This window comes from Macaca fascicularis, chromosome 2, assembly GCF_037993035.2.
Source record: "Macaca fascicularis isolate 582-1 chromosome 2, T2T-MFA8v1.1".
Lineage (NCBI taxonomy): Eukaryota > Metazoa > Chordata > Mammalia > Primates > Cercopithecidae > Macaca > Macaca fascicularis.
The window spans coordinates 134,003,277-134,030,000 of NC_088376.1; the positions used below are offsets into that span (position 1 = coordinate 134,003,277).

The 26,724-nt window shown below is 39.6% G+C and overlaps 1 protein-coding gene across 50 annotated transcripts in view; it reads right to left on the minus strand.

Annotated features, from left to right (window-relative positions):
• The window catches only part of FOXP1 (forkhead box P1), a 632,383-nt gene that overhangs the window by 17,992 nt on the left and 587,667 nt on the right, over window positions 1-26,724 (minus strand). For 32 of the 50 annotated variants that reach the window (XR_012431354.1, XR_012431352.1, XM_065539493.1 and 29 more), the window contains 4 exons: window positions 14,746-14,829; window positions 4,620-4,821; window positions 4,435-4,514; window positions 3,738-3,839 (listed from right to left, as the gene is read on the minus strand). Coding sequence is in view for 46 of the 50 variants with exons in the window: in XM_065539493.1 (XP_065395565.1) it covers window positions 3,738-3,839; window positions 4,435-4,514; window positions 4,620-4,821; window positions 14,746-14,829 (468 nt within the window). In the remaining 4 variants the exon portion in view is untranslated. The remainder of the gene's footprint in view (window positions 1-3,737; window positions 3,840-4,434; window positions 4,515-4,619; window positions 4,822-14,745; window positions 14,830-26,724) is intronic. The other 18 variants (XR_012431355.1, XR_012431353.1, XM_065539494.1 and 15 more) reach the window with 1 other exon arrangement.

Below are 26,724 nucleotides of genomic sequence, written 5' to 3' on the forward strand. Positions count from 1 at the left end.
AACTGGATTTTACCGCTGAGAGTAGTGCCTGTGTAGTCAAAGGATTAGGGAGGTGAATGGACCCCAGAAGAGATCAGTATCTATCATCATGTTATGTCTTACCTTCCAGAACATGAGAGTTGGCCCTAACTATGGGCAAGTATTTTAACTGAGTAAATGCCAAAGGAATATGAGTGAAACACTCAATGGCAAAATGACTGTATTTCTACAGTTGATGGTTTCTACAGACACATCTTGTTTATGGTTAAAAGTCCTTTCTGGCCATTCCTAAGCTGAGACCCTTAACATCAACAATTTATCAAAAAGGAGGATCTCAACTCAAGGGTGAAGAGCTTTTAACATCTCATCTTTCCTCTGGGTTTCAGAAGAATCCCCCAACCTTACTGGGTACAGTTAAAAAGTAAGGCTTCGTTTCTTTAGTCCTGCCTGGTTAAACTTACGGATCCAGACTCAATTCTGGACATGAAGATATTCTAAAGAGATTCAGGTCATTTACTTAAATTTTTCTTTTTATTCAGGATAAGGAGATGACTCAATAGTAGATGACTCAATTGGGGCTTAAGAAGTTGATATATACCTCACACTGGGTAAAGTCCTCACTCAATTCCAGCAACACTGCTATTGCACAAGCATTTTGCACCCCTCCGCATTCTGCCACCGGAGTATTTCCTTCCTGAATTATCCTTAATGGTGGTGAATCTTGATACTCTGAGAGGTGCTTCAGTTTTTGGACAATCACAATTGGTGGCTGTGAGGATTCAAGCTACATAATAATTTTTCTTTTCGGATATGGAATATTTAGAAGATAATGAGACAAGTTTTAATGCATGGTGTGATGAATTGCTTGAAAGGAGAATTCACAGGATAAATTCCTGAAGAGTTTTTGAGTAATGTCAGCATAATTGAGGTAGGTTCAAGATACCCAGGGGACTATCAAAGGACACTCCTGATTCAAAAAAATTGGATGGATTTGCTTAAAAATAAAAATCTCTAAACTGAAAACATCTGGCATGTCATATACTTGATAGGACAATTTTCTTTGCATATAAACTGGAGTCTAATCTAAGCAGTTTTTTTTTGTTTTTTCTTTTATTGAGGCTAGGTCTTGCTCTCTTGTCTGACTGGAATACAGTGGTTCAATTATGGAGTGCAGTGGTTCAATTATGGCTCACTGAAGCCTTGTATTCCTGGGCTCAAGCAAGCCTCCTGCCGTAGCCTCCTGAGTAGTTGGGACTAGAGACACGTGTCACCACACCCAGCTAATTTTTAATTTTTTTTTTTTTTTTTAGAGATGGGGTCTTGCTATATTGCCCAGGCTGATCTGGAACTCCTGGGCTCAAATGATCCTCCAGCCTCCCAAAGTGCTGGGATTACAGGCAGGAGCCTGTAATTTAAAAAAATATATTGCCCAAAGGCACATGATAGAAGGTCTACTGTTATTTACTGGAAAAAAATTGAGGTGGTATAAATAAATGAACAAAGCCAATTTCCTTTAAAAATCCAGACAAGGCATTATACATTTAGGAGACATAACTTGAAAAGAAGTCAACACTGCTACTAATCCTAATCACTGCCTCATGCTTTAAAATAAGTATAAAAATGTACAGAACTGAAAGGTCTTAAAGCTACTCTTGACAAAATAATTTCTGTAGATCAGGTTGAGCAATATAACCGTGTGAGTAAAGACACAAAGCCAAAACTTCAGTTCTGTTTTCCAAAACTGCACATCTAAGCAGAAAGCGACGAGAAGTCAAGAGTTTTCAAAAAAAAAGATGTGTAAGCTCTTTTCAGCCATAACTTTAACTGGGCATTTCATCTTTTGTCTAAGATCATGGTACAAACAAGGACACGTAGAGAAAATTATACGTATTTGTGAGTCATTAAGTACTTCATCTAAGGTTGTTTATATTAATGACACTTTTTCCCGCAGTTTGCAAAATGAAAAAGTTCAATCTGAAGATCTAAGCTTAAATATTATATTCACAACTGGTAATTATTTTTAAATTTCATCATTTCTATTTATAAAAGGCAATCTGAAGAAAATGTCTGCCTCATGCTTCAACTTCCTAAATTTTTAAAAGCATTCATGGCTAAAGATCCTTTTATATTTTATCTCCCAAGGCAGGCTGAAGCAAAGAGGGGAAGATTCTGAACATAGGTTCTCTTCGGTGCCCATGTGTCTTAATGGAAATGAAAGGATAATTTGGGCCATAATAGATATTCACAGCTCTGTAAAGTTGATGAATTAATTCTATGGTTTATATTCGTTTTCTTTTAAAATGCTAATTTATCAGGAACTTAACAGAGGAAATGTATTTTTCTGTTTTTTGCTTTGGTTTTTCTCCAGTTTAAAATTAAGGAATTAGCAAGGAAGGCATTTATTTCAAGCGAAGGAAGTTTTCCTTGTATCCTATAACACACCCCTATCATATTTAGATTAATGGCATATCCTCAAATGTTTGTTATCACATATCTCTAAATGTTTTGGATTTCAAGGATTACAAGAATTCCAGGTAGTAAAAAAGGCAAAAATACAAATGACAGAGTGTACCTGTCCCCTTCTATAAGCAAGAGTATAAGTCACCAAGAAACCGAAAATGGGAAAGCCCAAACATGTGTGAGGGCTCAATCTAATATAAGGGAATAAATACCAGTGGAATCTTTGAACTAGCTGCTGACCTGGGAATGTGGTAAGCCATATATGACTCCAAGCGCTGCTGGGAGCATCCAATAAAGAGCTACGGAATTTGACTTGTTTTTATAGCAAACAGCATTATAATGAAGTTCTAAATCTACTTTTCTTCCTTAGTGTATCTATGAGGGACAATCTCCCTTTTTTTTTTTTTTTGAGACAGGGTCTTGCTCTGTTGCCCAGGCTGGAGTGCAGTGGCATGAACAGGGCTCACTGCAGCCTCAACTTCCTTGCTTCAAGCAATCCTCCCACATCTGCCTCTGGAGTAGCTGTGACCACAGGTGCATGCCACCATGCCTGGCTAATTTATTTAATTTTTTTTTTTAGAGACAGGGTCTTGCTATGTTGCCCAGGCTGGTCTCAAACTCCTGGGCTCAAGTGAGCCTCTTGCCTCAGCCTCCCAAAATGCTGGGATTATAGGCATGAGCCACTGTGCCTGGCTATTGCAGTTTTAAAAAACCTTATAGAAAAGGTTTCAGCATGCTTGCATACTAAACGGTTTTAAATCTCTTAAAAACAAAAACCCCTTAATAATACATTGTGTTCTCCATTAATAACTCCTACAAACAGTGCTAGTACTTGTGCACAGCTTTCTCTACTAATTGGGTTAATGAGCTCTTTATCCAACCATTGAGGGCTGTGTCAAGTTTGGTCATTTCTCTGGGTTCCATCTCTGGAGATACATCTCTGCAAATATTGGCTGTGGTTGAATACCTAACGGCATGAGGTTTGTGCAAGTAATATGGCAACCTCCACTTCTGGGTGACGGTGTTATCTCCTTTTCTCTACATATTCCAACCAGAGGGAGATCATTTTACTGGCTGGCCCCTCCACACTGTGATGCCGGTATAATGAGAGTCTTCCATCAGAGCAGTTCAACCACAATGACACTATTTTCCCAATCAAATACACCTAGAGATTGGACACTTTAAGAGTATTAAAACAATATAAATGTAGCTTCCTTATAGCACAACCGCATTTTATCAACAACAAACTGTTCTATGAACGTCAAGATCCAAGAATAAAGAGGCCTGAGAAAGCTTACCTTCCACGTGGCCGCGTTGCGCCGGAAGTAAGCAAACATTCGTGTGAACCAGTTATAGATTTCATTTAGTGTTAGCTGCTTTTCTGGAGATTCGAGAATGGCCTGTGAAGCAAAATGTAACAGAAGATAATTTATGACCAAATCAGCAGAGCCGTCGCTACAGTTTGTTGAAAATATAAAATCACTCTGATTCAGAGCTCAATCCTGAGGAAGGTTTCACAAAATGATCTAAGATTAATGGTTGTATTTAACAGTTCAATAGCAAAATTCAAAATGGAATTATCTAATTGTTTTGAGTTTTTATTTCTGTTTCCGTACAGAAATATTAATTTATTAGTCATTCATAAAGCAGAATCAAAGAGAAATGCAAAACATTTCACTAGCTGATTAAAGCTCAGTAATTATTTAGAGCTCAGATTAATTCTAGGGATCAGAGATTACTGTAGCTTGTGATAATTGACTTGCCATCTTTAAACAGGCTCATTTTCACTGTTGTGTGAAATGAATTTCCTAATAATCACATCGTATTGTAATACTTAATCAAAAGCAATTATGTTATATATTGCAGTTTTAAAAAACCTTATAGAAAAGGTTTCAGCATGCTTGCATACTAAACGGTTTTAAATCTACTTCATCTATATATCCATATGCACATATACCTTCTGATAGAATTTCATATACTGTGTTATTTACTTACCTGCCTAATTAAAGATGCATATGTAAATGGTGGTCTAACTTCTGCGTTCTTATAAAATTCTTGGTTCTGCGCAATATCTGCTGAATAAGAATCATTGTCCTATTAATTATCGCTTTTTAAAAAGGGGCTGGTCTACAAGAATTGCAGATGACAACTCTACATGAGGCACAACGTGGAGTATCTACCTGACGAAATGGGCACGTTGTATTTGTCTGAGTACCGCCTGCGGATGGGTCCCACCGTGTGCATGCTGGTGGTGGTGATGACGGAGGGGCCTTGGGTGACGGGAGTCAGGGGGGCGGTTGGGGTCGTTGGAGTATGAGGTAAGCTCTGTGGAGAAGCCTCTGACGCGGACTTGGAGAGAGTGACACTTGATACCAGATTCAACTGTGAGAAAAAAAAAAAAACAACGTCTTAGGAGACCTTCAGAAAACCAGAGAAACCCAGGCACCACATCCAGCGGGAGTAACACAGAGGATGCGTGGGCAGCGCTCTTCCTCTAAGTAGATATGTTTGTCATGAACCGAAACACAAGGTAAGTCCTGCGTGAATTCACTTAGGATGCAGTGCAAGATATCCCTGGCAGCGGTCTCTTTTCCAAAGGCTGTTACATGGGTGTTTACAGGCTCAAAAGGGGGTTACCTACCTGGGTGAGTTTGAGACAGTCTGAGTCAAGACATTTCTTTCATGGTGATGTCTCACCTACGGGCTTTAATGGCCTGTCAGGCCTCGTCAACCTCAAAGAGGGACAGAGGTCCTTAGCAATGCCAGTGAAGCTGAGTATTTTAGGTGACACCAGTTGGGATACGCTGGTGTAGCTCTGAAGTGTCTAGCAGAACTTTCTGCAATATGTTAGCACAACCCAAGAGCTGTTTTTACTTGCTTTTTATTAAAATGGAACTTTAATAAATTTAAATGGAATGGGCCCCATGTGGCTCGTAGCTACCATACTGCACAGTCCAGGAAGAGCCTACTGAGCTCCATTGTGCAGCTTCGTGGATGACGAGAGCTCCTGCAAATATGTGTGGCCTATTACTCATATTAAACAAATGGACCTGACCCCCACAAGCTGTCATTTGTTTCTTATCAATCAGTTGGCAGAAAATAAACCTTAAAAGCATTATGAGTAATCTTCATTAAATCTATCAAATACAGGCTTGGGATCTGTTAATATTTTTTTTTATTGTGACATTCTTTTATAGAATATGGGAGATCTGGAACTGAGGTTTTTGATTTTTTTTCCTTCAAGTTTTGAATGTTCTATAAAATGGGAAATAATCTGCTTCAAGTTAGGAAATGAATATTATTTGAAGTAGAAGAGAAGAAAATAGGCTGGGCACGGTGGCTCACACCTGTAATCCCAGCACCTTGGGAGGCTGAGGCGGGAGGATGTCTTGAGTCCAGGAGTTTGAAACCAGCCTGGACAACATGGTGAAACTCTGTCTCTATTAAAACACACACACAAATTAACCACGTGTGGTGGCACATGCCTGTAGTCCCAGATACCTAGGAGGCTGAGGTGGGAGGATAGCTTGAGCCCGGGAGGCATAGGTTGCAGTGAGCTGAGATCACACCACTGCATTCCAGCCTGGGTGACAGAGTAAGACTCTATCTCCAAAAAAAAAAAAAAGAAAAAAAAAAGTAATGAGCACTGTTTCAATTTATCTTTCTTACCTTCACCTTAAAGTACTGTTCTTACAAATACTAAAAGGGATAACCCTTTCCCAAAATTTGTTGGAACAGAAATATTATTTTATGTCTGGCAATGCGGAAGAATTTGGTTGTTTTCAGCGTATGTGTAACTGTTTATATGCTATCTCAGATACACAGACCCAGCCTAAAATCCAAGAAACTTCAGCAAAGTAGGCTTACTTGGTAACATTTTCTCAAACCAGATTTCAAATCACTTACCATAGTAAGTCTGTTTCATCAAGTCTGATTCACCATGCTACAGTCAGTCTTAAGTACAAGGCAGTATTTGTGGAAGGTATTAAAAATGAGATTCCTCTGAGATCGTAATCAAAGAACTTATTAAAAGAGAGTTCCAATATGTTGGGAAGACTCGACCTTTACTCATACTCAGTTAAAAAAAAAAAAAAGAGGGGCCATGAGAATCTTCTCTAATATGTTTAAGGAGAGTTTCATAAAAAAGCAATGAATCTGAAGAAAAGAAAGATCAAATATCATGAAGAAATACTAATGGAAAAATGTAAACATGGCGCTGGAAACGGAATGTTGTGAGCTTTGAGTTGTGCTTTCCTTTTTATTTTCAGCATAGAATGTTGACTCGGTGAGCAACAGACAATGCCCGTGAAGATCAAGCTATGGAGATGGCACTGCCCTTACAAATGCCCCAGCAAGCTGAGCAGATGCCATGAGTGGCTTTTTCTCTATAGTGCTGGAAACCGGGCTTTCTGACACACATTTGCAAACTAAGTGTGAACAGTTCACAGTAGCAGCCGCAGGATGGGGCAGAGCTGAGAAGCCAAGGGGGGAAGAGTTGGGGCTGACCTCTTCTTCACCTCCGGCCTTAATCACTGACCAAGTACAGGAACAGTACGTATAAGCATCAGCCCAAGCAAAGGGTCAAGGAAATTAGTGCATGAAAGGCGAACACTCATAAATATACAGCTTTTATAATTCAGATGCTGCTAAGCCTAAGAATCTCAGAGCACTTTGGAAAGTCATGGGTAACATTTGTAAAAATCATGTTTTAAACCACCTGCCATTGTGTGGTCTTCTTTAATTCTCATACCACCACTAATATCTGAGATGTTATTACTCATACTTCACAGATAAGCAAACTGAGGCTTGGAAAGATTAAATAATTTGCCCATATTCCCAACCCAGACCCGAAGTCAAACCACACACTTGTACGATTCTAGATCCTTTGTATAATCATCTTATGCCTAGTTAATGGGAAAAATGAACACTAACCAGTTTCATTTTTCTGTATGCTCATTTTTGGAAAAGATTCCGTGCAGAGCATTTTATCCCTGCTTATGCATGACATTCAACACATGTAACTGAGCAAATATAAGGCAGTTAGTCCTACAATGACAACAACAGGAATAAAACAGTTAACTGCTGCCCTTGAAGGGCTTACCATCGAACACATATGTCAAAGGGCAAAGGTACACAGTAACCACAAAGCAGTTCTGAGGACTGACTATACTTCTTGGCTTCTCTTTTCAGTTTAAGAACTTTTCCCTAAACACTGTGGCCTTCTTAAAGATGCAATGAAAATTACAAACACAAATGTCCTGCATGCATGCTCCCTTCCAGTTTTGGGAGGAAGATCACCAAGTTAACTGAGTTCCAGTTTCATTGTCAGAAATCAAAACTCATTCAGTGAGTGCAAGCCCATCTTTTTGGGTGTTCACAGCTAAGAAGAATAGACAAATCCCACAGTAAAATGTCATCAAATGCCAAAAGGATGTGAGTCTTGTAGCTTCCACCAAGATCTCACCAGTAGGACTCTCTCTACCAAAAAAAAGTCAACAGCGAAAAATAAAATCCCTCCAAGTTAGCACAATCCACAAAGGAAGAGATGAAGGTAGAATTTTCCGGAGGCTTTTGAACATTAGCAAGTGGGAATAAACATTGAGCCAGAAGAGAGCAGAGAGGGGGCTTACCAGGCTTGACAAATGACACCGTGATTCACACCCACTGCTGGGCTGTCTCTAATAAGCCACAGAGGAAGCAGCCAATCTCAGCTAATTACCAGATAAAAATGTATTGTAAGGACTCTAATTAGGAGACGCGGATGGAGGTGATCTAATGATTAAATGCTGCATTCGACTGACCCCACCATCAATGTGCAGTGGTGCAAGATGTCACTGGAATATTTTGTAGAAACAGTAATTTTATTTCGAGGAGGGGAGGCAGTAATATTTGTAATGATGGCTATGAGGTAAACTAATTAAAAGACAGTTCCTAGAGGAAGAGGGTGGCTGAGAGCAGCTGTGGCCATTCCAAAACCAAGTGCCAAGTCTCAATAGAGGAGCTGCAGTCAAGTGGAAAATTTCTGCCTGACCTCTGCCCTTGCTATTAATTTGCAGGAAAACTAATGACACATATACATATTCCCACAAAATTGTTCTAATTGCTAATTTGCCAAAGGAGCCCAGATTCCAAATTAAACATGACTGTAGACTGTGAGGGAAGGAAGAAAAAGCTGTACGCTCCAAACACAGGGTGCTTTGCCACACAAAATCACTTGAAGACTGAACCAACAAGTTAATGAAATGTCAACCTTGTCAACTGGTATAGAAGTTTCTTAACTTTTAAACTTCTGTTTGATGATCACATGCTTGTCTTGAGGAGAAACCATCTTCGAAAGGAAAGGTTGAGATAGAGAGAATGGAGAAGAAAGATTCAAAACAGGCTCTGTGTTCAAACCAAACCTGCTCTTTTAATTAAGGCCTCTTTGAAAAAAGTGTGCCCCCCCAAAAAAATTCATTACAGACTTAGAACAGAAGAGCAAATGGGGAATGGTGTGGGATTTTGCTGTAATCTTAAATATTCATCTTAATTGTAAACTATTAAATCTTAATGTAATCATCAATTAGAAATGAAAGCATATGTGCTTTGTGTTTCTGATTGCAGTTAAGGTTTTAAAAGATAATTTTTTCTGGGGCATGGAGCAGGAAGGGAATGGACTGGGAGGGTTTCTTTTCCTGATGGAAAGCCTATTTTTCTTATTGTGTTCATTTTCTATTTAAAAGAAGTTGCTATGTTTAGAAGAGTCAGTAACTCTGATATGTTCTACATGGCAAGTTTCCATCATGTGATGATTTCAGCAAAGATAATCTCTTTGAAACTCTGGCCAAAAGTTAAATTCTTATGTCATTTAAAATTGCTGTAGGGTTTTATTTTTTAAATTTATTTGTACTCTCAGGCATCAGCTTTTCTTTTAGCCATCGAAACTATTCAAACTTGGTCGGCTACCCACTATTCTGCTTAGTCCTTTTTTTTTTTTTTTTTTTAAATTAATCTTTAGTTTTTAACAGTAATCTCCCCTCCTGTTTAAAGATGATGAGTCACTCACATTAACAAAATAAACCGCTGATGTAAACCCCTGACAGAAACAGACTTGTAAGTATTCCCATAAGAACTCATTTTTATTTTTGTTTGTGCTCTTGCCTCACATGAAAACAGATTCTGAGAACAAAAGACAAACCTGAAACCCAAACACCAAGGGACACAACTGCGTAGTAGGGACTTTCAGGCTCACAGAACTTGTTTTTCTGCTCTTGGTTTTACTGGCCTGAGCCAGCTCAAGTCCTGCTTTAACTGCATGGCGGTGTCATTTCTGGGCATGAATCACTGAGTTCAGAGACGGCCTTTCTGAGGCTGGAGGGACGTTACCAGGCCGTGTGGAGGGCAGGACAGTGGGTGGCAGCTGAAGGCCTTTGTTACAAGCCTTTGCTTTCCTTTCCTTTACCATCTCAGCCTGGCCCTGTTTTAGAGACGCGTGCTCATCGAAGGTAATGACTTAGAAGGTGGTGGTATTGGCAGGGATACTAAAAGCAAAAACAAAAACATTCTAGTTGAAAGGTGGGGGGGGCACTTAATGAAAAACAGTATATAAAACAGCTTTTGTGTGTTGTGCCTAAGAATCCCTTTTTATGACTGTTTAATATTATTTCTCCAACTCTAAAGCAAGGACTCAGGCAGCCCAAATGATCCTTGAAGAGTTAAAAGACCCTTTTTTTTTGGGGGGGGGGGGGCACTCTGTTTTTATAGCAGCTAAAAACTCTTTCAAAACAGTCCTAATGGCTATGGTTAGGGGAAAAGAAAATCTGTAAAAATGAAAATCTAATACTGTATTTCATTCCAAATATCCAAGTTCCTGTAAGTGCTTTATAAGATTTTCGTCAAGAAGGATATACCACCTACACTATAATTACGTGCCCACCAAATCTAAAAGAATGTGGTTTCTCCAGAAGCAGAAGTTGTTCTCTGATGTGCAGGAATACCCTAAAGCAAAGCGTACCTCTCATGTACTCAGTATTATAAAATACGATTTACAGTGTTTTCCTGACATAATGACAGAGAGTGAAAAGTCTTTTTAAGAAATCCATAGCAATTTAATAAAGTCATCATACCACAGACATGTTTCTTTTTGTTGTTTTTGTTTTGTCCTCTTAGTTTTTCACTCCCTCCCCCAAATGAAGTATCCTGGCAAATTCTCCACAGAGTAAGCATAGAGAAATTAACCTCCAAGCAATACATCTGGGTGTTTACTTTGAGAATGTTTACTGAGTTTGGAACAAAAGAATATCAATCATTTTCATTAGGGCAGTTTACTGTTGTTTTTTGCTTCTCTTTCCATAGAAAAGAATAGAATCTTTTAAAACTTAAATAACAAGAAATGTGGCCATTCTAAATATAAGAGCTGCTTTTCTGCTCTACCTGATAGCTAGAACTTAGGGCTGCTCTGGTCAACTTACACATACTACATATGTCCATGCAGTGTTCAGTCTTAATAAAATTAAAACTTTGAAAAGCTTGTCGTAACTGATGTTGGTTATTCCTTTCCTTCCTCTACACTGATCCTCACCAATCAGAGGGACCGATTTGTACACCCACTCTTAACCTAAGGAAAAGGTTCACGAGGCTGACCTCTTACCATTTCTTCCTGCTCATCTTTTAGGTTTCAGCTTAGACATCATTTCTACCAGAAGTCTCCCCCGACTTTACCATTCTGGGTCAGCTGTTCTACTTACAGGTAGTGCAATTCACGGAAAGTGAGACTGTGTGAGTATGTATATAGTTATTTGTTATTTCTTTTACCAGGCTCCAAACACCTCCATGGCAGGGATGGGCCTCGCTCATGCGACTGACTACTCTGTTCAGTATGTCACATACTCAAGACCTATTTGCTGATGGAATAGTTTGATTTCAAATGTAGGAATTCCCTTTCCATAACCAACTTGCACCTTAAGTCTTTGGTTTTGTTGTGAAAGGAAGGTTTTACTTAGGTTTAAAGAGACATGACAGCAAGCAAGAAGAAAGGCTGTCGAAGGAGTCTGAGGGATGGGAAGCCCCTGAGCTCCTGTCCCAGTTCACCCATAAGCTTTCTTCCTCAGATCCATGTCTAAAAACTTGGGCACTTTCCCGAGATGAGCGTATCCTCTAACTATTCAAATCTGATGAGTCCCACAATAGGATCCAGAAAATGCGTCTATGAGCGGATGTAAAAACAATCTAAGAACATTTTAGCAGTTTCTTTGATGCAAAGAAATGAGGACTGGTTGGATGATTGGATACAGCAAATGACACTTAACACCCAAATGGCATTTAGTGAAAAGCAACATTTACAGCAAAGCATTCTATCACTTAGTGACTAAGAATTTTAAAATAAACACGAGGTTTCTTTTACACAGAAATGGAAAAAAGAAAAAGCTTCATGAACTTACTGGCAAGGTTGTAACATCAAAGTCCCCATCTATGGTTAGATTTGAATCCTGGTGACTGCTTGTTTCAAATCAAAGATTCTAGAAGGATACTCATTCAAACAAACATCATGCATTCTATTATTTAGGGTGGAATAAATTAATTACAGACTGCAGAGAATATTTTGCACGTGAGAATTAGTCACCAGCTAGCTCTGGGCCCTTAAAGTTGAAAGCATCAAGGGTTTGCTGTATGTGTGCGCCCTTTTTTTTTCTCCTTTTGGCAAAGAAGTGAAAATTTATGCAAAACATTACACGTCTACCTTTTATAATTAATTTCCCAATGCCTCACCTATACATATTTTAATAATTCCTGATTTATAAGATGGTATCTGTAATAAAATTTTCTATTTTCCAATAAATGAAAAGAAGGCAGGTTCACTCCGACAACAGAGTGTCACACAATATCTGCTTGTCAGGCACCAATTTTTACTTCTTACATGTAAGTTAAAGGATAAGGAATTTATAATGCTGCCTGTGAAGGGAACCACTTTTCATACACAAATGTGATCTTTTTTTTTTCAAAGGGTAATACAACAGTACATTTACATAAACTAATCCAAACAATCTATGTATTTGACAATGGCAAACCTCACACAGACGGCCTATTGTTGGTTTACATCTTGGAGTTCTTTATATTGGCTTGTAGCGCTGCTCTAGCTGTCAAAGGTTTGACTTGGACTCTAAATAAATGGTTATAGAAGTGCTGTGCAGCGATATTGGACTTCTTTGCAAAAGAAAACCTGCTGTGTATGAATTCAAAAGCTATTAATTTTTCAGTCAAAAATATTCGTGCCTATTTCTTTTAATAAAGAAATACTGTGCTGAGCTACTAAGAGATAATGTTGACTAGTGGTAGAGAATTTTCAATAGAGCAGTTAAAAATAAATTTAGTAGGAGGTCCCCTTCAAAGTTATAATTTTCTAGAATGTAAAACATTTTTTTTAATACTAATCAAGACAAACCTTCCATCCCTGTTCACTTCCCCCCCATGCTCTTCCCCACCATGCTCTTCCCTGTTTACCGGCTGCTTAACACTGGTCCTACATGAAGAATCCAGTGGTCCTTTTGTGGCCCACGGGGGCTTCCATACATGGTGCTCTCTGCCAACACCCAGCCCAGTCACTCGCCAAGCGCCCTACGGGGTTTTGTAGTTCCTTTAATTGTAACCTTCCTCTTCCCAAGGAGCCCCAAGATCCACGCCTACAGTGCCGGATCCAACCATTATCCTATCACTGTTTTTGATCCGTGGAAGAAGATAGAGATAATCTCATTCTTGTTGCTAGGTGCAAAGACTCGAACCCTTCAATCTGGGAAAACCATTTCATTAAAGCCATCTTAAGACTTTCAGAAAGTTCCAAGGCAGTGAATGCCCTGTGCAGTCAGCTACACTTCTTCGAGATAACTTCAGCCAAGTCGTCTCAGAGGCTCACCAATTTGCTTAGCTGGGTTCAAGATCTTTCCAATATCCTCCTTAGAAGGAGGGGCTGTTAGAAACAGCACAGTTGACTACTGATGCCACAACACTGAATGAGTTGGTTCTTTTTTTCCTTTCTTTTTGGTAGCCTACACATCCAGTCCTACAGCCATTTACTGTAAAATACACGGAAACTAAGGACTCCTTCCTAGTAAAAATGGATGCACGAAGTGTTTAATGATTTTATGTCCTATATCTCAGTAATGTGTTCTGTTTCAGACATTAATTTTGCCTGCCAACTGCATCTTGGCAGGCTACCATATTTGCTGGGTTAATAGTCTGACTCCGTTTTATTTCTATCACCATAAATCATACATATATGGGTGTATGTTTGCTTTATTTATAGAAAAAAATCAGTCAAAACAGATAAACCAATACTTTGCCATTACGCTGCATCATTGCATATTGATTAAAATTGCTGGTACTAACTATAGATTGTCAACGCTCAATTAATTTTCACACAGTGACTCCAAGCAAAATCAAATAAAGGCAGTGTACCTTTAAATTTTACAAATCTTAAAATCAAGAAGCAAAGCACTGTCTCCATTTTGAATAATCAGTTAAAGCTACCAGGAGAATTTTAGAAATGTAAGAGAAATACGACCATTAAAGAGATCGATTTATTACAAGGAAGGAGGTCCAAGACAAAATTTTAGGTTCAAACACGATCCTTCTGCTTCGATATTAACAGCCTGTGCTGGGATGACACCCTTCAAGGTCCAGTAAAAGGGAACAAGGCAAGAAAGAGGAGATTCTTACAAATTAAATGTAATTTCAGTGTACTGTGTTTGGTCTCCTAACTGTGAAGGAATAATTTTCATTTCAAACTCCTTAGTAACCACTAGAGCCTCTCCATAATTTAGCCTCTGACTATTCCAACAGTAGGTCTCCTATGTCTTTCCTCTATGTTAGAGTTAGACTGGACTAGTCCCTGCTCTTTTTCCTAAACACCACTGTCTCTCAGCTTACCTGAGCTGAAATACCCTTTCCTTTGCTGTCATGGTTTAGCTGTCTTCTCTGTGTTCCTACCATTCAGAAAGATTTTCTTTTTCCAAGGAGCTCTCATAATGTATTTCAGTACCTTGCCTGGGCACCAATCATTCTGCCCTTAAAGAAGAGCTGGGTGCTTGGGTCTTATGGGCAAGGACCATGTCTGAATCATCCTGTATCTCCCCAAATGCCTAGCATACGACCTTCATCATAAAGGGTAACCAGAAGCAGTCACATGAATCTAAGGCCTTCAAAACTCAAAGCTCTACCAAAGTAGGCTGGTCCCTCCTTCCTATGTTTGGGGTCGGGAAGTAGAAAAGGAATACTGCACGTTTTTTTTTTTTTTTTTTTTTTTTTTCCCCCTTGGTGGGGATCAGTACTTACGGGCTGAGGGGCGGCTTTGGGTTCTGTAGACTTCACATGCAGGTGGGTCATCATGGCTTGCAGGCGCTCTTTGTCTTTCGCAAGCTGGTGGGAAGAAAATGCTTTGTTATTTCTCTGAATAAAGATGCATGACTCTTTTAACACCAAAAATGATACATATTACAAATTACGCTATGGCACCATAGCACGTGATAAAATCATTTTCATTGCTTGTTTCTGAAAGCTACATGACCACTGCCAAACTCTAAGTAACCGGAGGTGCTGGTGTGCGATTTCTCAACACTAGATGCATTAGACTTTAACTGGGAAGTTCTAGACCTGCTGGCACCACGCAGTCCCATGGAACACAGACAGCTAAAAGACAAATGTGAATCATGCCTATTAACCAACCTTATTCCTGAGAAAAGCCAAGGGAAAATGAGCTAGGTAGCTAAAACCCATAAATTCATCTGTTGTGGTTGTGGAAAAACTCCTAGACAGATGGATACATTTATGCAAAATTAGCTTCATCTTTCTTAACAGGTAGGCATAGATTAAGACAGTGCTGGCAAGTGATATTAGCAGGCCAGGAGCAGGCTCCAAGGGATGACAGGTTCCCATTTTCAAATGAGCATAGAATAAGCTTGCTCATTCATTTACTCAAGATTTGAGTACCTGCTATGTGCTAGTCTCATCTTAATAATTTAAGTGTCCTTATTCCATAAAAAACGATCTTCTGAAGTCACACAAGTTTCTAATTGGATATACACAGTAGGCACTGAAATACGGCTTATTGGAAGCTACATCCTTTATGCTTTGCTTGGACTGCTTTAACTCGATATTTTCAATAGTTCAAGACATTTGGGCATAGGGGACACATAACGATTACTTCTGTAAAAGAAGTGGGAAATATATCCCCTAAAGATAAAGGGATAGTTAAGAGAACAGCTGTGGCATTTAGGGAAAATGGAGAAGAGATTAATATGAGAGAGAGAGAGAGAGGAGAAGGAGAGAATACAGTTTAATTTCAATACTTTGGGAGATCATTTGTCCAAAATAATGCCTTAGAATTAAGGAGGGACTCATTAGTTCTGTCACATAATTAACCTTAAATCCTTTAAAAATCAACAGTTTTTTAAAGTCTAAAATTATTCCCAAATAAAAAAACAAATACATCTTATCTATTTAAATACAGTTATTTTCTAAGGAAGAAGGGGGACGGGGGTTGGGGATTGTGGAAAGACAGGGAAAAGGGAAAGAGCACAAAAGGGAGAAAGGAAAAAGCTTTCAGCTTATCCCTACTGGATGACTCAGTCTCAAGCCATATCACATTTGATTTTTTTTTTTTCTTTTTATTCCCTTGTGGTTCAGGGAGGAATAAATTAAGAGAGAAAGAAAGAAAGAAAAAAAAAAAAAGGCCGTACAGTGTTAGCATTTATCTTTCAACAAACAGGAAATGAAAATGATACCATATTAGGAGCCACTTGATGTTATTCCTCCTCTGTTCTTTAGTAAGTTATTGAACAGCCAAACTAAAAGATTCTCTGAACACATAATGCTAAAGGAATTTAGTTTTCCAAAGAGGCTTAGAACAATTAAAATGTTGGGAATGCTATTTTTCTGCCATTATTATTAATTTTTTTAATGTAAGTATCCTAAGCTTTTTGATGTCAAATATTCAGACTTTTTAAGAAATGTTTTATTTTAAAGTTATCAAAGGGCAGAAATCAACTGTATTTTTCTTAAAAACAAGAAGTAGTCTGTCATGCTGAACAATACAAATTAAAGGGTAGGAGGTGATATTTACTGAAGTCTGCTGAATATTAACTGTGACTTAATTTGGGGGTAAACAGTGTTGATGTAGCAATTATAAAGACTAAGCGTGGTACAAGGAAAATCCAAATCCCGAGCATTTAAAGGAAACATCTCCTCCATATTTCTGTCCAAAGGTCTACCAAGCTGATCTTTTACTGGTCAGCCAAAGGTAGCAACACTACATTGCAAACACATACCTAGAATTTGTATACACGGCCACTTTCATAAACCCTGGAGGTAACTGCCATCGGAAACATTTTCATATTTTTCCATGAGCACACTGCTTAGAATTCATCACCAATTCTGAGAGTTATCCAGGAACCTCAATTGTACCACCCTAGTTCTGCTTTTTTAAAAGATGGACAAGGTTACATAAAAAGGCAAAAATCTAACTTTTTGGTTTTGTTCGGTTAGTGCAAACTAATGTGTAGTATCATATTCTTGAATGAGTTTAAGATTTTTAAATCAATTATAGCTCTAACACAAACTGTTTTAACAATTACAGAAACCCGCCAAATTCAGTTTTTCTTTTTTTTTAGGCAAAAAGGCTAAACATTCACACCTATTGAAACCACATCCTGTCTACAATGTCTGTCTTGCATTTGTAATACTAACTGCTCCTTCCAAAAGCTTTTACATTCTTTATTAGTTTTTATGCCATCATCCCACGGGCTCACCATCCCCATCAATTTTCACGGCATCCTTTCATTATTAAAATATGAGGATACAAACATTTAACATTAGCAAGTATATTCCAGCATTTCCTCTTAAACCATGAATTCCATGAAAAGCAAAGAAAAGGAGGTTGAGACATTCAATCCAAAGGCCCATTAAAATTTGGTTGACAAATTAAAAAGAAAATTTGTGTTGAAATATCAGAAGAGAATTACTCTCTAAAAAACTTCCCCAGTGGGTACGGAATGAGTATCTAGCATAAAGGGAACGACAATGGCCTAAACATTAGAGGGAGCTGTTTGTGCAGGGGTCATTTTAATCTATTGCGTTTGTTCAGCCGTTCGGTAGAACTACAACAGGGTGAAAACGGTTAAGGATGTGGACAAAACAATCACGCTGTGCTGTGTTCAAATCCTGGCTCAGTGACTCAACACATTATGTAATCTTTTTAATTACCTAGTTTCTCCTTCTAAATATGGAATGATCATCTCTGAACTCTGAAGGGGTGTTCTGAAGATCAGAAGAGTTCTTGCACATAACAAGCTTAGCAAAATGACGAGTGCTTCATGAATGCTCAACGATTTCCTAATTTTTTTTAAAAAGAAAAGTGAAATCCATCCAGTGTATCTAGACTTGTCCTGGCTATGTTTGAAATCTCGATCTGCTTAACAGGGGTTCAATGGAGTTTGCAGCTGGGCTAACTGGGAAGAGAAATAATTTTGATCGTTTAAAGAATGGAACAGAAAGCGAAGGAAAGATGAAACCCACTTCTTATCAATTTGTCTCAGGTTCTTACTGTAGCTTTCCCTCATCTTGGGCAAATATTTTTCTACCCTTTGGCTGAAATAGGTCATCTGCTCTTCTATTAGCCATGGCCTCAAATTAGGTTTGAGATAGTCTGGGCTGTGAAAGATCAGAATTTGTGTATTGCACCCGAGCCACTGATAACTGCCAAAGGCTAGGAGTTCCATTCAACATCCTGAAAGATACAAACTAAGATTAAACTCATTATTTTAACAGAGAAAAGGGAACATGGTTTGGGGTTCATTTAACATCACCATTTTCTATGTTGTCAGGAGGACTAATCATTTTAAGGCCAATTTGGCAGTTCTTACTCGTGAGAAACAAAACTCTGCTGAAATAAATGAAGGGCTTTGTATGTGTAAAAATGCTAGACTTCTTGAGGACAGATGAGAAGAAAGGGCCAAGACACTCCTTTGATTTAACAGAGGTAAGCCTACTGTGGCTATTTTAAGTCCCTTAGTCCTATTCTGTTTTGTAACTGGGGAAACTGAGGTTTTCAAGGTAAACATATCTGAGGTCAGAGAACTGGGAAAGGGCAGAAATAAGACTAGGGTCCCAGTTATATGATGCTTAGTCTGAGTTTCCCACACTAGTGTGATTCTAAGAATCACCTGGGACAATAACTCAAATCATACGTCATCGTCTACCTACCTCCCTGCTCTCATGCTGAACTACTGCTCCCAGAGTTAGACGGGATTTTAAATTATGAAAAGTAAGTGTCTTTTCAAAGAATCTCCATGGAAGGGGGGCACATGGAGTTTTAAGAGGCACCTAAATGAATGGATGAGTTCAGATTATCCCACACAATGATGATCTCCAAGTTAACCGACTGGGGTCTCCACCTAAACATGCTGGAGCCAACACTCCAACGGTGAGACCTGGAAGTAGGTATTTTTAAATAAGGACCCCAAGTGTCCAAGTATAATGAAGTTAAATGGGAGACACTACTCTCTGCCATGGATTGAGAAGGCCTTCAACAGTGGCTGTATACGTTTCCTCAGGAGTTTTGTATACAATGATGATCCAAAGAGATTAACCCGATTTGGGCAGAGCATATCCAGTAACACTGGATCTCTAAAGGTCTCTAAAGTACATAGGATGAAAAGAAGAAAAACAAGGGGGAGAAAAAGCAGTGACAAGAAGGAGCAGAACTCAAATTACTCTACCAAACTGAGCATTTACCAGTTATTTCTGACCCACCTTGTCCAACTATGGCTTCAGAACTTAGTACCAGTGAAAAACTTTTAAATGATTTCTTTCACACCAACTACAACATTCAGGTGGTGGGCAATATATGGCTCATTTCACCCCAATCGAAGAATTTCCCTACTTTTATTGTACTCTGTCACCATCTTAACATTCCTTACATGTGATTATTAAAGACTCTCTTGACATTTAAAGCAGACGCACACTAATACTCAGTCATAGTCTAGGAATTCTAATGCTCCCAGAGTAAGGCAGGATTTTAAATTATGAAAAATAAGTGTCGTGGTTTTCACAGAAGGACATGGAAGTGAGAAACCCAGAGACTCTCTCTCTTCTTTTTCTCGGCTCCGGTTACAAAGCAGTCGCAATACGGAACTACCATGCTGTTAGGACCTCTCTTTCCCCGATATGCTCAGGGCTTGTGCAGGGAGTATCAGGAGGCTCTGTGAGGCCGCTGGTATAGGAACTGTCCTGAGTATTGCCTCGAATAGGGTTAGACAGGGCCAAAGGGGGATACATTACAGATAATAAATTTGCTAAAGTCTAGGAGGCTGGTGTGATTACAAATAGCACCACTAATGGTACAGTAATCACATGTAAAGTTCGTACAGTAATTGATTTGTGTTAGGATTAATGTCTCCCTCTGCTACTGAAACTTGTGCACTTTTCTCCCTGCTGACATTTTCTTAGAGCTTACAATTCCTGGTGTAGATGATTTGGGAGATGTTGGAGTGATCCCAGCATCACCAGACGCCAGCCTTGCTTTGCTACCATGGATTGCCCACAACAGAGCTCCACGAGGCAGAGGGGCAGGGCCCCCAAAGCCAGGTTTTAAAACCAGTTCCTTCATAGAGGCCAACTGGGCCACAATGATCCTCTCGGTGGAAGCATAAGGCAGGATCCTACGATAAAAGGAGCACAGGCTACAAAGACTGGGTTAACCTCCTAGGCTCTGCCCTTATTCGCCATTGGCTTTAAACAAGTTAATCAGACCTCCTAAACCTCAGTTTCCCTATCTGGAGGGATCCCTGAAAACTATTTCTTTGACTCTTAAGAAGCCAGCGATAGTTAAAATAACCATGGATTTAGTAATACCTTCTCAAAGAACAAAAAGAAACACTACATTAAACACACTCATTAAATGTAAGACATACATTAATTTCCAAATGTTGTATTTTTTCTTTTAAAAAGTGACTCCTGGCTGGACACCCTGGCCTGTAATCCCAGCCCTTTGGGAGGCCGAGGCAGGTGGATCCCTTGAGCTCAGGAGTTTGAGATCATCCTGGCCAACATGATGAAACCTGTCTCTACTAAAAATACAAAAACAAGCAGGGCATGGTGGCACATGCCTGCTGTCCCAGCTACTTGGGAGGCCAAGTCAGGAGAATTGCTTGAACCCAGGAGGTGGAGGTTGCAGTGAGCTGAGATCCTGCCACTATACTCCAGCCTGGGAGACACAGCAAGACTCCGTCTCAAAAAAAAAAAAAAAAAAAAAAAGTGACTTTTAGAATCAAGGAAATAGGGTGGTGTCTACCCACAGAGGGACTGTGGGGACTCCAAGAAATTGGGGACAGAAGGCACCTCCGACAGTGCCCTGGCACACAGCAGGAGCTCAATAGCTGGCCAGTCAAATGGTTTCCAAACCAGATGAAATAATTACAAGCAGAAGAGGGGGCATTCCATAGTTCTCTCCCACTGCTAGTGGAGTAGGGTGACCAACTCCTCCCAGCTTGCCCAGGACTTTTCCAGTTTTGAAACTGAAAATCCCAACTCTCAGGAATCCCTTCAGTCCAAGAAAGTAAACTGGGACAGTTGGTTACCCTGTTTTGTGTTAAACAGACAGATGAATTTTAAGAGCAATATATTCTTCCACTATCCTTTCTTCCTTATCCTACAACCTAGGCAACATCTTTCATGGCTCCCTTGGCCTGGAATGTCCTTGCCAACAACCCTTTCCCCACTGTCACCTTCCCCAATCCCTCACCCCTTGCTTTTAGAAACTCTGCCTGGCAGGGAAGTTAAAGGCATCCTGGTTTTACCCTACTAGGTTGTGTATTACAGGAAGAGGCCACGCCACCTTACTTATCTGCATCCGGTGCTCTCTATATAATAGGTGCTTGATAAGTAGTGACTGAATGGAAGAATAAAAGGCACACACACCTCCACCCCATCTCCTGCCAGGCAGATCAATCTTGGTTTGGTTGATTCCTTTTTCCCTTGCCTGCTTTCAATATTCATTTTAAAGGGCCTAGAGGCTGAGGGGTTGTAGGAAGCCTGTCCTGAACCTGCTCCCATGACACACGATGAAAACATCAGGACATCTTCATCCATCAGAGAAAACATATAGCAATTCAGCAATGTCACATGATCATAGAACAAATTAAAACCACTGTATGTGGTCAGAAATATGTATCTGTACCACCACTGTCTCAGCTTCCTAAGTGAAGTCAATTCTGTCAGATTTTTTTTTTCTGTCTCTGAAATCGGATGGTTTCCCCATTCCCCCAAACGGAATTACAATCCAGCCACCACTGCAACTTTCTGTGACACCTCATCTTTAGCTTAGAGGCTAGAAGAGTTCACATGAATGTCCCACCTAAGAGGACCCAAGTAATCTGGATTCATATGAATCTACATCCCTAGGCCCATGGCCGGTGGACAGTGGGTGCCCAATATTGCAGAAGCTTCAAGTGTTTCCTTATAATCCTGGCCATGGCATTTCTCAGTAGGGAGTTCTTATCCTTAAAAACTTTGTACTTCTGTGTCTCTGTCCCTCTGTCGTGATGGGGGTAGAGGGAAGACTGCACATTTCACAACCTATGTAAGACTATGTATACTGATTATGAGAATTTTCTCCACTCCATTTCTAACTCATCTCCTTGTCTGTACATCATTCCAGAAGAATCCGTCAAAAAGGAACAGATGAAATCTTACTGCATTCCCTGACTTCAAAAAGGCATGTATGTCATTGAAAAAAATGATTTTTATTGGTGTCTGTCTCACTGTTAGGTGTCTATGTGTATAGTATAAGGACCTCACACACTTCTCCGGGTTTACAGTTTTAGACCCCAGGTAATAGCTGGGGTCCTTTGGTAAAATGTTTAAAAATTATAACTGTCTTTGGAATAATGAAATGCAGTAAGAAATGTTTGAAAAGGCTCAGAAGACCCACTGAGATGTCTTCTTCACTCTTCTCTAAATGAGACCAGTAGAAGGTTGCAACAAGAGAATGGAATTAACTAACCCTACTCTGTTAACAAGCTCTTATACATAAACATTCTTTCTACTGCTAAGAAAACATTCACCATATATTTTTATATCTTTCAACAAAAATTTAACAAATATAGATGTACCTTGCCTTTTGTAATTGATATTTCTATTTAAACTTTGGTTTCGTAAATCAAGTCATATTTTATTTTATGATTTTTTTTTTTTTTTTTTTTTTTTGGGACGGAGTTTCGCTCTTATTGCCCAGGCTGGAGTGCAATGGCGCGATCTCAGGTCACTGCAACCTCCACCTCCCAGGTCCAAGCAATTCTCCTGCCTCAGACTCCCAAGTAGCTGGGATTACAGGCATGTGCCACTGTGCCCGGTTAATTCTGTATTTTTAATAGAGATGGGGTTTCTCCATGTTGGTCAGGCTGGTCTCGAACTCCCGACCTCAGGTGATCCACCTGCCTCAGCCTTCCAAAGTGCTGGGATTACAGGCGTGAGCCACCGTGCCTGCACGGCATCAAGCCATATTTTAAATACACAGGGACAGGACAGCTCTCACGCACTGTGCTGATTAGATAGTCTAAATCAGTCTCCATAACCCATTGTCTTTATTTCTGCCCAGTTGCCTGAAATCTCACCAGTACAGCCTTGAAGGCCTTTCAGTTTAATTCAAGTGTAGTATTGTACAGATAGCTCTATGGAGGGGAACATCTCTAGCCACTATCCCCTATGGCTCACAGTAGTTATTTTGGAAAAATTGTATCTTTTTTCTTTAGGGAGATTTGTCTGACAGTTCAAAGACACAAGGGCCTTCCATTTCGGGTAAGAGAAAAGGTTTCTGGGGTTTAAATTCAAGGAGGCTGTCTAGGTACATAGCGCTTAAGTGACCTTCACCAGCTTTGGTTACTTCTACAGCTACTGTGCCCTCTGAATTCTCCTGTGGAATCCTTTCATGACGACCCTCTAGGTTAGACATCCTGAACCTCTGTCAATGTATATGGTAAGATTCGATCTGAGCATACGGGGTTTGTTTTTACGATGGGGTACATGTGTGGTCTATCTTGACCACGTGTGAACACTTCAGTACCGTGCTGCAGAGAGAGGTCTTGTGAGTCTGAGTGGCAGGGGTGATTTCTCCTCCTCCTCTAATACAGTGATCACCGCCCTTCGGGAACTGATGAAAACTTAACGGCTCTTTCCTGTAGTGCTAAGTGGTACAAATGTTTTTCAAATTCAAGTTAATCAATGATAATTTTATAACACACTTTGAGAGATACTTGGAGGTTCAAGTTTTTCCCAGACTGATAAATGCTTTAAGAAATATGAAGTAGGCCTTGGGTCAGTCATGTGCAGGTCATCCCCTCTAAAGGAGGTGACGCGCCAGTCTGTGGCTGAGAGAACAAGGGAGGGACGATGCCAACAGAAAACAGAAATAGGCTGTTTGAGGACAAGTACACCTCTTTGAAGTATTCCTGCTGCTGGAGGGACCTGATTGCCCCAATAACTCAGGTTCTATGGGCACCATGACTGGTAGTCAAGTAAGTTAAAAAGTATGTTTCTAGACACTGGTACATTAAGTGGCAAATGGAACAGCACAAGGCTAGCAATGCTGAACTGCAGAGAAAGAGGAAGCCTATCAAGAATAGATTCCTTTGAGTATTTAACTGTACTATGTCCCAAATGCCCCCATATGTGGTAGGTCTGCAACTCAAAGACTCAATCGAATCCTTGATTAAGGCTTCTCTTAACTGTGTCTCAGGGGAAGGGTTCTTTAAATACTAAAAATTGCTAACATTTTCTTATCTATTTCATCTGATCGAATGGTAACTAATGGATATAATCTGCTTTGGCTTGGCCCCTTTCTAGCATTGAAACTCTCTTTTGAATAGATTTCTGGTGTTCTCAAGAACCTGTTAATGTCAACTAGCACTGCCCAATGAATGGACAGTCTCACTAGCAAATTATTTTGTAGTCTATTCTTCCTTCTAGACTGTAAGAACTTGGAGGGCAGCTTTATCTGTTTTAATCACTGTACTTTGCAGTAGCTCCAGCAAGATTCCTGCTATCTGAAAGGTTCGAAGTAATGCTTGCTAAATGGGTAAGTGGATGGATGAATGAATGGGTGGGTGGATGAATGGATGAGTGGATGAAAGAATGAATGAATATCCCTTGTCCAGCTTTCCATGATCTCCAAAACTGGCAGGCACTTGCCTTCTGAAGACGCTAGTAGGGAAAACTGACCCATGTAGGAGACTAGACTGGTTTTATACACCCTGGCTAAGAAGGAAGAGATAAAAGGGGGTGAACAGAGCTTTAGGCAGCCAGAACCTAAGGGGACAAGCTGCTAATACTGTAATACAAATTGTTTTTCTGATCCTCTTGACCAGGGGTGCCTGGCAAACTTCTGTAAGAGCCAGATCATAAATATTTCAGCTTTGCAGGCCATGTAGATTCAGTTTCAATTACTTGACTCTCCCTACTGTAGAGAAAAGCAGCAATAGGTAATAAGTAAATGAATGGGCATGGGTATGGCTGTGTTCTCATATAATTTTATGTATGAACACTGAAATTGGAATTCCTAGACTTTTTACCAGTCATGAAATAATGTTCTTCTTCAGATTTTTCCCTCAACCATTTAAAAATAAAAACATTCCCTAGCTTGTGAGATTTGGCCTGAGGTCTGTGGGTTGCTAACCCCTGCTCTCAACGAGATCTATGTCATCACTCTGATAATTCCTCAAGCTTTGCAGAAACAGAACACGTCAGAATTAGCCTGTTGTCCCTTCCTCCATTACAGCAAACTCCCCAAAAAAACATTATGAGGAACGACCACATTATACTAACTTCTGGCCAGATCATCTTTGATATCTATCACAAGTTGAAAAACCTGCCTTCAGTTTGATTTATAGCTGAAGGATAAAAGGAAATCTAGAAATAAATGCAATCTATAAATAATCAAAGAATCCTTATATGTTTGTACTACTTCTAGGCCCCACCCACCAAAAAACAACATGAAAGCTGCCAGGAGATAAACACTTAATTTATTGATGATGGTCTAAATCTTTTCCTTCTCCTAACCTCTTTTTGTGGAGAGCGAAGAATAATTCATAAAATAAATGCTCACTTCTTGAGTAATTAACAATGGCCGAACACTCTAATCTGTAGTCTAGAACGGCTACCTGACAAACCGTGACAATTCTAGCCAACGATTTATTTTAGCCCATCATTAAGAATTTAATGTTATCAAATAAATAAATGCAGGTGCTTCTATCACTTTATAAATACCACCACCAATACGTACAAATTCAGGTAGAAAGGTAGTTTATTCTTTTTTTTTTTTGAGACGGAATCTCGCTCTGTCGCCCAGGCTGGAGTGCAGTGGCACAATCTTGGCTCACTGCAACCTCCGCCTCCCAGGTTCAAGCAATTCTTTTGCCTCAGCCTCCCCAGTAGATGGGATTACAGGTGCCCGCCACCACACCTGGCTAATTTTTCTATTTTTAGTAGAGACAGCGTTTCACCATATTGGCCAGGCTGGTCTTGAAATCCTGACCTTGTGATCCGCCTTCCTTGGCCTCCCGAAGGGCTGTGATTACAGGCCAGATCTTCCAGTTTATTCTTTTGAATCCAGTTTGTCAAGGGCTGTGTCTTAATCATAAAAGAACTGTGGGGGTGGGTTACATCTACTACTGTTTTTTTCTTCTCAATAAACATGTCAATGTAAAAATGTTTCCAAAGACTTATTTTAAAATGTTGAGATTTTATGATGTGCCCTTTTCCTGTGTAAATATCTTACTGTTCTAATAAGTTTATATCCAGAGTTTGAATGGAAAAATATTAACTGGCTAACAAAAATAACTTTTGAGAAAAATCCTACTAAAAAATGTAATTTGTCATATAAGATGATAACTAATTTTAAAAAATCCTTTCTATCCTGAAAAGTCACAACAAAAAGTTTAAGTGTGTTTTGGCTGATTTTTCTCTGCAACTATTTGAAGCTGTAAATGACTTAACTCAGTAAAATTCCAAATGTAATTATCTTCTGTACTTAGCCTAGGGCTCTCCATATATCTCGGCATTGCTGTCTTGCATACAAAATAGGCTTTTCGATGGCTGGTAACAATATAATGTACAACATTGTTTTAATTTCCCCTAGTCGGCTAACCTCTTGCCTACACTGAACCAGCCAGAGGAAGAAGCCACTGTGAGTCATCAAGCACTCAAAAGCATTTTGGAACTTGGCTGCATAAATGGGGTTTGCAGGGTCAGGCAGTTGCAATTGTA